We start from the raw sequence: 13,881 nt of genomic DNA on the forward strand, positions 1-13,881 counted from the left end.
CTTAGTACTCTTTGGCTGTTAATCCCATAAGCGATGTGAACTAGATTATTGACTCTAGTAACTCTTTGGGTGTTGGTCACATGACGATGTGAACTATGGGTGTTAATCATATATAGATATGAATATTGATGTTAAATCACATGGCGATGTGAACTAGATTATTGACTCTAGTGCAAGTGGGAGACTGAAGGAAATATGCCCTAGAGGCAATAATAAAGTTATTATTTATTTCCTTATTTCATGGTAAATGTTTATTATTCATGCTAGAATTGTATTAACCGGAAACATAATACATGTGTGAATACATAGACAAACATAGTGTCACTAGTATGCCTCTACTTGACTAGCTCATTAATCAAAGATGGTTATGTTTCCTAACCATAGACATGTGTTGTCATTTGATTAATGGGATCACGTCATTAGAAGAATGATGTGATTGACTTGACCCATTCTGTTAGCTTAGCACTTGATCGTTTAGTATGTTGCTATTGCTTTCTTCATGACTTATATATGTTCCTGTAACTATGAGATTATGCAACTCCCGTTTACCGGAGGAACACTTTGGGTGCTACCAAACGTCACAACGTAACTGGGTGATTATAAAGGAGTACTACAGGTGTCTCCAAAGGTACATGTTGGGTTGGCGTATTTCGAGATTAGGTTTTGTCACTCCGATTGTCGGAGAGGTATCTCTGGGCCCTCTCGGTAATGCACATCACTATAAGCCTTGCAGCAATGTGACTAATGAGTTAGTTGCGGGATGACGCATTATGTAACGAGTAAAGAGACTTGCCGGTAACGAGATTGAACTAGGTATTGGATACCGACGATCGAATCTCGGGCAAGTAACATACTGATGACAAAGGGAACAACGTATGTTGTTATGCGGTTTGACCGATAAAGATCTTCGTAGAATATGTAGGAGCCAATATGAGCATCCAGGTTTCACTATTGGTTATTGACCAAGAATAGTTCTAGGTCATGTCTACATAGTTCTCGAACCCGTAGGGTCCGCCCGCTTAAGGTTACGATGACAGTTTTATTATGAGTTTATAAGTTTTGATGTACCGAAGTTTGTTCGGAGTCCCGGATGTGATCACGGACATGACGAGGAGTCTCGAAATGGTCGAGACATAAAGATTGATATATTGGACGACTATATTCGGACACCGGAAGTGTTCCGGACGTTGTCGGAGAAAACCGGAGTGCCGAAGGGTTACCGGAACCCCCCGGGGAGAGATAATGGGCCACATGGGCCTTGGTGGAAAGAGAGAGGGGCGGCCAGGGTGGGCCGCGCGCCCCCTCTCCTTCTGGTCCGAATTGGACTAGGAGGGGGGGTGGCGCCCCCCTCTTTCCTTCCCCCCTCTTCCCCTTCCTTCCCCCTCCTAGTAGGAGTAGGAAAGGGGGAGTCCTACTCCTACTAGGAGGAGGACTCCTCCTCCTTGGCGCGCCCACAAGGGCCGGCCGGCCTCCCCCCTCCCTCCTTTATATACGGGGGCAGGGGGGCACCCCAGGACACACAAGTTGATCTACGGATCGTTCCTTAGCCGTGTGCGGTGCCCCCCTCCACCATATTCCACCTCGGTCATATCGTCGCAGAGTTTAGGCGAAGCCCTGCGCCGGTAGAACATCATCATCGTCACCACGCCGTCGTGCTGACGGAACTCATCCCCGAAGCTTTGCTGGATTGGAGCCCGGGGATCGTCATCGAGCTGAACGTGTGCTGAACTCGGAGGTGCCATACGTTCGGTGCTTGGATCGGTCGGATCGTGAAGACATACGACTACATCAACCGCATTGTCATAACGCTTCCGCTTACGGTCTACGAGGGTACGTGGACAACACTCTCCCCTCTCGTTGCTATGCCATCACCATGATCTTGCGTGTGCGTAGGAATTTTTTTGAAATTACTACGTTCCCCAACACATACACGTTTTGATAACTACGTGATAGTTCAGTTAAACGGTTTAGAGTTGAGGCACCAAAGACATTTTCGAAACATCGCGGAACATATGAGATGTTTCGAGGGCTGAAATTGGGATTTCAGGCTCGTGCCCACGTCAAGAGGTATAAGACCTCCGACGATTTTCTTAGCCTGCAAACTAAGGGAGAAAAGCTCAATCATTGAGCTTGTGCTCAGATTGTCTGAGTGCAACAATCACTTGAATCGAGTGGGAGTTGATCTTCCAGATGAGATAGTGATGTTTCTCCAAAGTCATTGCCACCAAGCTGATAGAGCTTCGTGATGAACTATAACATATCAGGGATAGATATGATGATCTTTGAGGTATTCACGATGTTTGACACCGCGAAAGTAGAAATCAAGAAGGAGCATCAATTGTTGATGGTTGGTGAAACCACTAGTTTCAAAAAGGAAAAGGGCAAGAAGGGATACTTCATGAAACGGCAAATCAGCTGCTGCTCCAGTGAAGAAACCCAAGGTTGAACCTAAACCCGAGACTAAGTGCTTCTGTAATGAGGGGAATAGCCACCGGAGCAGGATTACCCTAGATACTTGGTAGATAAGAAGGCTGGCAAGGTCAATAGAAGTATATTGGATATACATTATGTTAATGTGTACTTTACTAGTACTCCTAGTAGCACCAGGGTATTAGATACCGGTTCTGTTGCTAAGTGTTAGTAACTCGAAATAAAAGCTACGGAATAAACGGAGACTAGCTAAAGGTGAGCTGACGATATGTGTTGGAAGTGTTTCCAAGGTTGATGTGATCAAACATCGCACACTCCCTCTACCATCGAGATTGGTGTTAAAATAATTGTTATTTGGTGTTTGCGTTGAGCATAGACATGATTGGATTATGTCTATCGCAATACGGTTATTCATTTAAGGAGAATAATGGTTACTCTATTTATTTGAATAATACCTTCAATGGTCTTGCACCTAAAGGAATGGTTTATTGAATCTCGATCGTAGTGATACACATTTTCATGCCAAAAGATATAAGATAGTAATGATAGTACCACTTACTTGTGGCACTGACATGTAAGTCATATTGGTATAAAACGCATGAAGAAGCTCCATGTTGATGGATCTTTGGACTCACTCGTTTTTGAAAAGTTTGAGACATGTGAACCATGTCTATTGGTGTATACGCATGAAGAAACTCCATGCAGATGGATCGTTTAGACTCACTTGATTTTGAATCACTTGAGATATGCAAATCATACCACACGGGCAAGATGACTGAAAAGCCTCGTTTTTCAGTAAGATGGAACAAGATGGCAACTTGTTGGAAGTAACACATTTTGATGTGTGCAGTCCAATGAGTGCTAAGGCATGCAGTGAATATCGTTATGTTCTTACTTCACAGATGATTCGAGTAGATGTTGAGTATATTTACTTGATGAAACACAAGTCTGAATTATTGAATGGTTCAAGTAATTTCAGAGTGAAGTTGAAGATCATTGTGATAAGAGGATAAAATGTCTATGATATGATCATAGAGATGAGTATCTGAGTTACGAGCTTTGGCACGCAATTAAAACATTGTGGAAATTGTTTCACAATTAATACCGCCTGGAACACCATAGTGTGATGGTGTGTCCGAACATCATAGTTACACCCTATTGGATATGGTGCGTACCATGATGTCTCTTATCGAATTACCACTATCGTGCATGGGTTAGGCATTAGAGACAACCACACTCACTTTATAGGGCACCATGTAATTCCGTTGAGACGACACCGTTTGAACTCTGGTTTGGAGAAACCTAAGTTGTCGTTTCTTAAAAAATTTGGGGCTGCGACACTTATGTGAAAAGTTTCAGGTTGATAAGCTCGAACCCAAAGCGGATAAAATGCATCTTCATAGGACACCCAAAACAGTTGGGTATACCTCCTACTTCAGATCCAAAAGCAATATGGATTGTTTCTTGAATCAGATCCTTTCTCGAGGAAAGGTTTGTCTCGAGAATTGAGTGGGAGGATAGTGGAGACTTGATGATGTTATTGAACCGTCACTTCAACAAGTGTGTAGCAGGGCACAGGAAGTTGTTCCTGTGGCGCCTACACCAATTGAAGTAGAAGCTTATGATAGTGATCATGAAGTTTTGGATCAAGTCATTACCCTACCTCGTAGGGTGACAAGGATGCGTACTACTTCAGAGTGGTACAGTGATCCTGTCTTGAAGGTCATGTTGCTAGACAACAATGAACCTACGAGCTATGGAGAAGCGATGGTGGGCCCAAATTCCGACAAATGGTTAGAAGCCATGAAATCCGAGATAGGATCCATGTATGAGAACAAAGCATGGACTTTGGTGGACTTGCCCGATGATCGGCAAGCCATAGAGATAAATGGATCTTTAAGAAGAAGACGGACGTGGACGATAATGTCACTGTCTATGAAGCTCGACTTGTGGCGAAGAGTTTTTCACAAGTTCAAGGAGTTGACTACGATGAGATTTTCTCATCCGTAGTGATGCTTAAGTCTGTCAGAATCATGTTAGCATTAGCTGCATTTATGAAATCTGGCAGATGGATGTCAAAATGAGTTTCCTTACCAGTTTTCGTAAGGAAAGGTTGTATGTGATACAATCAGAAAGTTTTTGTCGATCCTAAGGATGCTAAAAGGTATGCTGGCTCCAGCGATCCTTCTAAGGACTGGAGTAAGCATCTCGGAGTTGGAATGTACGCTTTGATGAGATGATCAAAGATTTTGGGTTTATACAAAGTTTATGAGAAACTTGTGTTTCCAAAGAAGTGAGTGGGAGCACTATAGAATTTCTGATGAGTATATGTTGCTGACATATTGTTGGTCAGAAATGATGTAGAATTTCTGAAAAGCATATAGGGTTATTTGAAAAGTGTTTTTCAAGGGAAAACCTGGATTAAGCTACTTGAACATTGAGCATCAAGATCTATGAGGATAGATCAAAACCGCTTAATGGTACTTTCAAATGAGCATATACCTTGACATGATCTTGAAGGTGCTCAAGATGGATCAGTCAAAGAAGGAGTTCTTGCCTGAGATGTAAGGTACGAAGTTAAGACTTAAAGCTCGACCACGACAGAATAGAGAGAAAGGACGAAGGTTGTCCCCTATGCTTCAGACGTAGACTCTATAATATGCTATGCTGTGTACCGCACCGGAAGTGTGCCTTGCCATGAGTCAGTCAAGGGGTACAAGAATGATCCAGGAATGGATCATTGGACAACGGTCAAAATTGTCCTTGGAGTAAATAAGGACATGTTTCTCGATTATGGAGGTGATAAAGAGTTCGGCGTAAAGGGTTACGTCGATGTAAGCTTTAACACCTATCCGAGTGACTCTGAGTAGCAAACCGGATACGTATAGTGGAGCAACCATTTGGAATAGCTCCAAGTGGAGCGTGGAAGCAGCATTTACAGAATGACCTAGAGATTTGCGAAGTACATACGGATCTGAAAGTTGCAGACCCGTTGACTAAAACCTCTCTCACAAGCAAAACATGATCAAACCCCAGAACTCATTGAGTCTTAATCACATAATGATGTGAACTAGTTTAATGACACTAGTAAACTCTTTGGATGTTGGTCACATGGCGATGTGACGTGTGAGTGTTAATCACATGACGACGTGAACTAGATTATTGACTCTAGTGCAAGTGGGAGACTGTTGGAAATATGCCCTAGAGGCAATAATAAATTAGTTATTATTATATTTCCTTGTTCATGATAATTGTTTATTATCCATGCTACAATTGTATTGATAGGAAACTCAGATACATGTGTGGGTACATAGACAACACAATGTCCCTAGTAAGCCTCTAGTTGACTAGCTCGTTGATCAATAGATGGTTACGGTTTCCTGACCATGGACATTGGATGTCGTTGATAACGGGATCACATCATTAGTAGAATGATGTGATGGACAAGACCCAATCCTAAGCCTAGCACAAAGATCGTGTAGTTCGTATGCTAAAGCTTTTCTAATGTCAAGTATCATTTCCTTAGACCATGAGATTGTGCAACTCCCGGATACCGTAGGAATGCTTTGGGTGTACCAAACGTCATAACGTAACTGGGTGGCTATAAAGGTGCACTACAGGTATCTCCGAAAGTGTCTGTTGGGTTGGCACGAATCGAGACTGGGATTTTTCACTCCGTGTAAACGGAGAGGTATCTCTGGGCCCACTCGGTACGACATCATCATAATGTGCACAATGTGACCAAGGGGTTGATCACGGGATGATGTGTTACGGAACAAGTAAAGAGACTTGCCGGTAACGAGATTGAACAAGGTATCGGGATACCGACGATCGAATCTCGGGCAAGTACAATACCGCGAGACAAAGGGAATTGTATACGGGATCGATTGAGTCCTTGACATCGTGGTTCATCCGATGAGATCATCATGGAACATGTGGGAGCCAACATGGGTATCCAGATCCCGCTGTTGGTTATTGACCGGAGAACGTCTCGGCCATGTCTGCATGGTTCCCGAACCCGTAGGGTCTACACACTTAAGGTTCGATGACGCTAGGGTTATAAAGGAAGTTTGTATGTGGTTACCGAATGTTGTTTGGAGTCCCGGATGAGATCCCGAATGTCACAAGGAGTTCCAGAATGGTCCGGAGGTAAAGATTTATATATGGAAAGTCCTGTTTTGGTCACCGGAAAAGTTTCGGGTTTTATCGGTAACGTACCGGGACCACCGGGAGGGTCCCGGGGGTCCACCAAGTGGGGCCACCATCCCCGGAGGGCTGCATGGGCCAATTATGGGAGGGGACCAGCCCCAGGTGGGCTGGTGCGCCCCCCCCCCCCCATAAGGGCCCAATGCGCCTAGGGTTGGGGGAGGGGGCGCACCCACCTAACTTGGGGGGCAAGTTTCCCCTCCCCTCCTTTGGCCGCCACCCTAGATGGGATTGGGGCTGCCGCACCCCTTGGGGTGGAAACCCTAGAGGGGGTGCACCCCCCTCCCTCTCCCCTATACATAGTTGAGGTCTTGAGGGCTGCCAACAGATGAGTTTGACCTCTCCCTGGCGCAGCCCTACCTCTCTTCCTCCTCCTCTCCCGCGGTGCTTGGCGAAGCCCTGCAGGATTGCCACGCTCCTCCATCACCACCACGCCGTTGTGCTGCTGTTGGACGGAGTCTTTCTCAACCTCTTCCTCTCTCCTTGCTGGATCAGGGCATGGGAGACGTCACCGGGCTGTACGTGTGTTGAACGCAAAGGTGCCGTCCGTTCGGCACTAGGATCTCCGGTGATTTGGATCACGACGAGTACGACTCTTTCAACCCCGTTCTCTTGAACGCTTCCGCTTAGCGATCTACAAGGGTATGTAGATGCACTCTCCTTCCCCTCGTTGCTGGTTTCTCCATAGATAGATCTTGGTGACACGTAGAAAAATTTTAAAGTTCTGCTGCGTTCCCCAACAGAGACTGCTCAAAGCAGCCTCCGCTCGCTCGAGAAAACTCCCAACACGCGCCAGGCAAATCTGCAGCAGCGCTGTCTGATCCGCCAAAGCGGACTGTAACATCACATCGGGCGGTGTAGCCAAGCCAACAGGAGCTCCTGTATACATTGACAAAAATACATTGTCTAGAAAGTATATTTTGTTTTGCTAGAGCTCCTCGGATATCCAAACACCATGAAAATTTGCCCGCACCCGAGCATCTTGGATGCAAAAAAAAAAGGATTCTTTTGAATTTTCTTTTTTTTATCACTGTTCATCAGGCGTAGATGAGCCTGAGCTCAGATGGTAATTACGATTTGTTTATATATGTAATCAACAAGATTGTTCAGTTTCCCAGGTCTGGGATGGACTAACCTGAAGTTAACTTTCAGGAGATGTGTAGGTGAGGCTTTTCTGAGATTAGCAAAAAATGCTTTGCTTGTTAGAAACTGCGACTCTTTCTTCTTATAGAGATTGCCCAGTCTGGCTATTGGAGCCTTCTGGCTGTTATTCTGTTAAGTCCTTCTATAATGCCATAAACTTTGGACATGTGGTCTCACCCCAAGAATTGATTAGGAAGATTTTGACTCCTCAAAAAAATTATGTGTTCCTTTGGTTGTGTTTTTAAGCAAAAATCAACTAGGGATAATAATCTAGCTAAGAGATGGACTGTCGATGACATGGCTTTCTATAATTGCAGCGACAAAGCTGACACGAGCAGGAGGCCTCTAGTTTGCTCTTGCGGCAGCTGGTCTAAAGACTTGTGGGCTTTCCCTTTTAGACACCAGGACTTGTCGCCTGTTTGTTGCTGAGGACGAACAAGTTCCAATCAAGTGTTTCAAGACAAAAATAGCAAGGTTGAGAATGAATAATCTCTGTTCATTTTATTCAGTGGAAATACTTACAGAATGTCAAGTTTCTGACTCAAGCAAAGCAGCAAACAAACCTTTGTAGGTGAAAAAGAGCATGACTGTTCACTCAGGGCAAGCCGTGGGAAAAAAAGGACTCGCGCCACACAAGAATACGCACTCACAAACCACAAGGAAAAAAGAAGAGAGAAAAAGAAAATGTACACTTCAGTTAGCGACAGTCTTCGGCGCACAGCGAGGATTAATCTTGCACGTAATATGGCTCCTCAGAGGGCACCAATAGGCCTCTAAGCATCCGTGTCTCAAGATGCCAAAACTATTATCACGATAAGCAAAACAACCCCAAAGATCACCATAAGCAGGCAAAGCTGCACATGAAATGAATGGGCAGGGTAAAGAAAATAGCTAGAACAGTGACAATGCGGTAATTTGTACAAGTCTGACTTACCAAGGATGAATTTGACTTCTGAGTCTTGGACGCTTTGCCGATTTCTTTCTTCGCTTCACTGGTCGCGGCTGCAGAGTTTTCAATGTTGCTGTCGACTTCCTCTGTTACCAAAGATGTCGGCATTAGCTAGTAAGTCAAGGAACAGGAGTGCACAGAATGTAATGTAAAACGTGCCTATTATGCCTCCTTGCGCATGCACGAGCGTAGCAAGATCCTTAAATGCTTCATGTACTTCACCAATCTGCTGTTGGATGTCTTGAATCGCCTGGTCCCTTTCCTCGATGATAGCCTCATTGAAAACAATTTCATTATCCAATTGCAACACCTCTAGCCTGCAGAGTAACATGGCATATCCGAAAAAATGTGAGAGGAATGGATTCCTTTTTTTTGTGGGTAGAGAGGAATGGATTCTGCTGATTCTTGCATACAGTATTGATCTTTTGGCTCAAACACATATTAGGATTTTAATTAAGAATCTTGCATGCCATATGTTAACACCATGTGTTTCAACAAACAGGACTTGCCAGTCTAAAAGGTTATGTAACATAGAGCCCCTATGGGCTTCCCGATGTAATGAGGAATCGAGCAAAGCCCAACAATTTAGGAATGAAGAAATTATGAGTTGAGAAAGAAGCTTTGGACACATATTGTTCATGGGCTGAGAGAGGAGGCTGAACTCTAGGACTCAAATACCTCATTGTCCCTTGGTAGTTCAGTGGTGCAGAGAGGACGCTGATGTTAATTTACTGGTGTAGGTTCGAATCCTACTTGGGGAGATTTTGTAAATAAATAAACAAAAGGGCTTGCTTTGACCCTTCTTAGTAGGTAACTCATTTGTCAATGCAGCAAACCTTCAATTCATATGGCAATCAACTTGTACAAACTCACGATAGTTACCACACTGCACACAATTTGGACCCGGTCAAAATAGTACATGAGCAGCATATTCTACATATAATCAAATCAAGAGACGGTAGAACTCGTGAAGCAATGTACCGTCTACAAGACAAACTAAATACTGCAGGGTAGCAGTGGTTTTTAACACGATCTTTCAGAAGTTCATAGTGCCTGTTGTTGTATCACAGTCACGATCAAGTACAAAAAGGATGTAACTACAATAGTTGAATGTTTTCCATGTGAGAAGTGAACAGATAGTGCTAAGCAAATAAAGCTAGGCCACAGACAGCAAATACCCCTACCACGAACCTGAAGGAAGAACAAAAAAGGGCAATGAGAACACTGACCTGTTTGGTTCTGCAAGCAATGCGCGCTGTTCAGGCATTTTATCAAAATCAGATCTTCCATCATTTGTAGTATAGCTGTATCACAACGATCACAACAACAGTAAGGGATATTAAACAAGTTAAATCTGCACAATAAACTATCTTATACTATTAGTTAAACGAGCATTTTCTGCATATACCAAAAGGGAGAAGAGTTGCTCTACTTAAATCCGGAAGTTGAGAATGAACAATAAATGCTTGATTATGCATGCTAAACTAAATCCATCAGTCAGAGAAAAAAAATGTCAATATAAGCCAGACAGCATCGCTAGGGGTTGTTAGTATCAGGAATGATTTGCCATGAAAATTGCCACAATCAAGTTATAGTTTTCTAGAGTGGTATGGTATGGTCAGAATGATTCACATACAAAACATCATCCAAATGATCCAATTGTTCCAAATTTAGTCTTCCCCATTTCTCCAATAACCGGACAAAGTACGTAAATACTACTAGCGACTGGTTAGAATTAGATGCAGCCCACCAGGGGCGGAGCTACGTGAGGGCCAACACGTGCCCCGGCCCGCCCAGAGCAGGGTCTTCTTCGTTGTACATCCAGTTTTGGGGCGTGGAACCTTTTGCTCCAAGCTCCGCCACTGCACCCCACTAATATGCCCACTGTGGCAATCAGTGAAGGGAGCCTGTGCAAGATATGAGCCTGCACAGAGCCCCCAAATATCTAGGGCCCCCAATTTGGTTCTACATACTATACTTGAGATTAGTCATGAATTTAAGGATTATGCATTTACTACAGGGTATCTGACCACCGCATGCAAGCCTCTCCATTTTCATCTTGTCCGATCTCAGTTGCACATTTCTCTTTCTCTTCTAATTGCAACGCATCATGCTCTTCCTCTTTCAATCACATGCGTAGCAAGCAGCATCCATGTGAAATTAACTACAACTTCAATTTTCTTCATAGTAGTATTCCTTTTGACTAACAATTTCTTCATGATTTAAAAGGGAAGCCCGGTGCACGTAGCTCCCGCTTGCGCAGGGTCCAGGGAAGGATCCGACCACTTTGGGTCTTTTCAAGTGCTATAATTTCTCCAAAACATATCTAAACTTAAAAATTTGAGTTCTTATGTTCTAGAACAACACAAGATATACTTAGTGGATTGGCTATTATATCACTTGAAAATGAAGTTTAAGAGAAAGGTTTTTATGATAAATATAATTGAAGAGGAATGATATAATGATGGAGGGGCGGGCCTGGCACAGTGGTAGAGTCTCTCCACTTGTGGCCTGGAGGCCCTGGGTTCGAACCAGCCTCCTTGCAGAATTAAAGGGTAAGGCTGTCTAGAAATTCCCTTCCTCAGACCCCACCTTGTGTGGGAGCTTTCAGCACTGGGTATGCCCTGTAATGATAAAATGTTGACACATTTATGCACTCGCTTAATGCTCGTGTGTTGCTATTGAAGTTACTTCTCGTTATATATTATTAGTTGTTTAAAACACTTGTGCCACCATAGTTCTAGAGTGGCTGAGTATGTGTAAAATGTAAAAATTATCTCAAAACATACACCAGTTGAATCAACCAATACTCCTCCATAAAATGGATGGCAGCTGTGCTAATTCCAATTAATTTAAGACATGAATACACTGCCACCAACTCAGATCTTTATAAGAGTAAAGATAAAGAAAAAATAAATTTGTAGGTAATGATTCCAAAATTTTATATTTGACAGTTGTAGCTTTTAGAACAATTATTAGCGGTATGATATGAAAATAAAACTTTTCACCGGGCGTCCAACTTCTCAGGTACGGCACTGAACTGTGCAACTCATTTAACACATAAGATAAAACTTCTGGATGAACTGATATTAGAGTGAACAAGCACTATTACCTTGGCTGAGCACTCTGGGGAACAACCGGCTTATATGCCATCTCCCTCTGAATTGCAAGATTCTGAAGTTTCCTGAATTCCTCCATCGTCGCTGCAAAATCTTTGGCAAGCTTCATGTCAGCTACCCGCTTGTCTGCCTGCAAGCGACACCCAAATTCATTAGCTTATTCGTATAAAGGGCCTCATCCAGGCAGAAGTACTGAATCTTGATCTAAAAGAAGGGAATATAATCTTAGAAAGGTGGTGAAATATTACTGACACTAGTTCCAGTGCTCTTGTCTGCTTCAGCAGCACTCGTCAGCTTCTCCTTCGCATCCTTCGCCAATTGCAGGACTTTATGACTAGTCTTCTGCCTGCGAGGAAATCATTGTGGCACAAAGTAATTCAGAAAGTGACACCAGCATGCCGTGAATGCATTAGCCCCCTCGATCCTAGTACCAATTAGAGCACAAACTACGTGCTCCTAACTTGAAATGGGCAAAACTGTTCCAAATAACTAGCACGCGATGAAATTGCGCGGGCGAGAGGAGAGGGGGTTGAGGACAGACAGCTGATCACGGAGGGCGGGCGTGTCCTTGGGCGTGCCGAGCGAGTTGAGGAGGCGGCGGTAGGAGGACACCGCGGTGGTGATCTGGAAGACGAGCGCGCGCGTGGCGTCGGCGCCCCTCCCCCTCCGGGGCGCCTGCAGCGCCCCGGACTCCAGATCCGCGAAGCTCATCGCCGATCCCTCCCGCCCTCGCGCGCCGGCCGATGCCCGCCGTCGAGCCCGTCCACTCGGTCACGCCGTGCGGCGAAAGGTGGCGGAGGCGGTCGGCCGGACTCGCCGGAGCGTAGCAGGATACGGTAAGGGCGGGGGTCGCCGTCGGTCGCCACCGGCCACGCAGTGAGGTGCCCCAGTTTCTTTATTATTCCATGGGATGGATTGGCTGTTGTTGTGATCAAGTTGATTGATGGGAGAGGGGTGATGGGGCAGCACGAGGTGGCACGAACAGAACAGGCGTCGCGGGCTCGATCCACGCCCGGAATTTGGGAGGAGCGCTTGGCATCGACCGCAGCCCCCGGTCGCGGTCGCACCGCACCGGCATGGGTCCAGCAGGGGCCCCGAGGACGAGCAGGTCGGCCGGAACGCCGAAAGACGATCACGAATTATCGTCACCGTTGGATTAGGGCCTGTTTGTTTGGTTCTAATAAGTCAACTTACTAAAACCAGTGACTTATAAGTCACGCCTATTTAGTTGTCACCTGATTTATAAGTCACTTGACACACCTTCTCACACCAATCAACATCATACAGGTGGTGGGACCCACGCAAAAAGAGGTAACTTATAAGTTTTAAGTTGGGGTGAAGCAACTTATGACTTATAAGTTGAGGTGACTTATAAGTCGGGTCTGTTTGATAAAATAAGTCATTTTTTTTCATTTTTCGACTTATAAGTTGGTGACTTATTTGAAACAAAACATGCCCTTATGCTGGTACCTCTTTAATACTATCGTTTGGCAACACGGTAACGGTCGGTTATACAAAATCTCTATCTCTATTGTATTCCTATATACTACAATACTCCCTCCATCCTGAAATAAGTGTCTCAATTTTATACTCTCTTCGTCTCGGTTTGTAAGGCATGCACATAGTTCCAAGTCATCGATTTGACTAGCTAAATATGAGTTATATACCACTAAAAATATATCATTAGATTCTTAAGCTGATGTAGTTTCCAAACATATATTTTTCATCAAATATAATACAAATTTGGTTAGCTAAATTGTCAACCTAGAACGACGTGCATGCCTTATAAACTGAGACGGAGGGAGTACTAACTTTAGTACAAAGTTGCACTACGGTTGAGACACTTATTTTGGGACGGAGGGAGTATTTTTTTATCCTATAAAAATACTTTTTTTACAGCAAATACTCTTTTATTGTAAGCTGATTGTCCACCCCACGCACACTTACTTCTAGCTAGTTTGGCTAAATCATGGACAACATAATTGGGGGATTTGATTATTTACCACCCCTTACTTGAGACTTTGATATTTTGCC

At 44.2% G+C, this 13,881-nt stretch overlaps 1 protein-coding gene across 1 annotated transcript; it reads right to left on the reverse strand.

Annotated features, from left to right (window-relative positions):
* Nucleotides 1–8,254: 8,254 nt before the first annotated feature.
* Nucleotides 8,255–12,830, reverse strand: LOC119322904 (syntaxin-22-like). The gene is made up of 7 exons (XM_037596442.1): nt 12,389–12,830; nt 12,100–12,193; nt 11,841–11,977; nt 9,958–10,032; nt 8,888–9,045; nt 8,714–8,814; nt 8,255–8,633 (listed from the first exon to the last, which is right to left on the reverse strand). Exons 1-7 carry the CDS (start codon nt 12,556–12,558, stop codon nt 8,568–8,570), a joined length of 801 nt encoding a protein of 266 aa, XP_037452339.1. The 5' UTR covers nt 12,559–12,830; the 3' UTR covers nt 8,255–8,567.
* Nucleotides 12,831–13,881: the final 1,051 nt, after the last annotated feature.

This window comes from Triticum dicoccoides, chromosome 6B (genome assembly GCF_002162155.2).
Source record: "Triticum dicoccoides isolate Atlit2015 ecotype Zavitan chromosome 6B, WEW_v2.0, whole genome shotgun sequence".
Lineage (NCBI taxonomy): Eukaryota > Viridiplantae > Streptophyta > Magnoliopsida > Poales > Poaceae > Triticum > Triticum dicoccoides.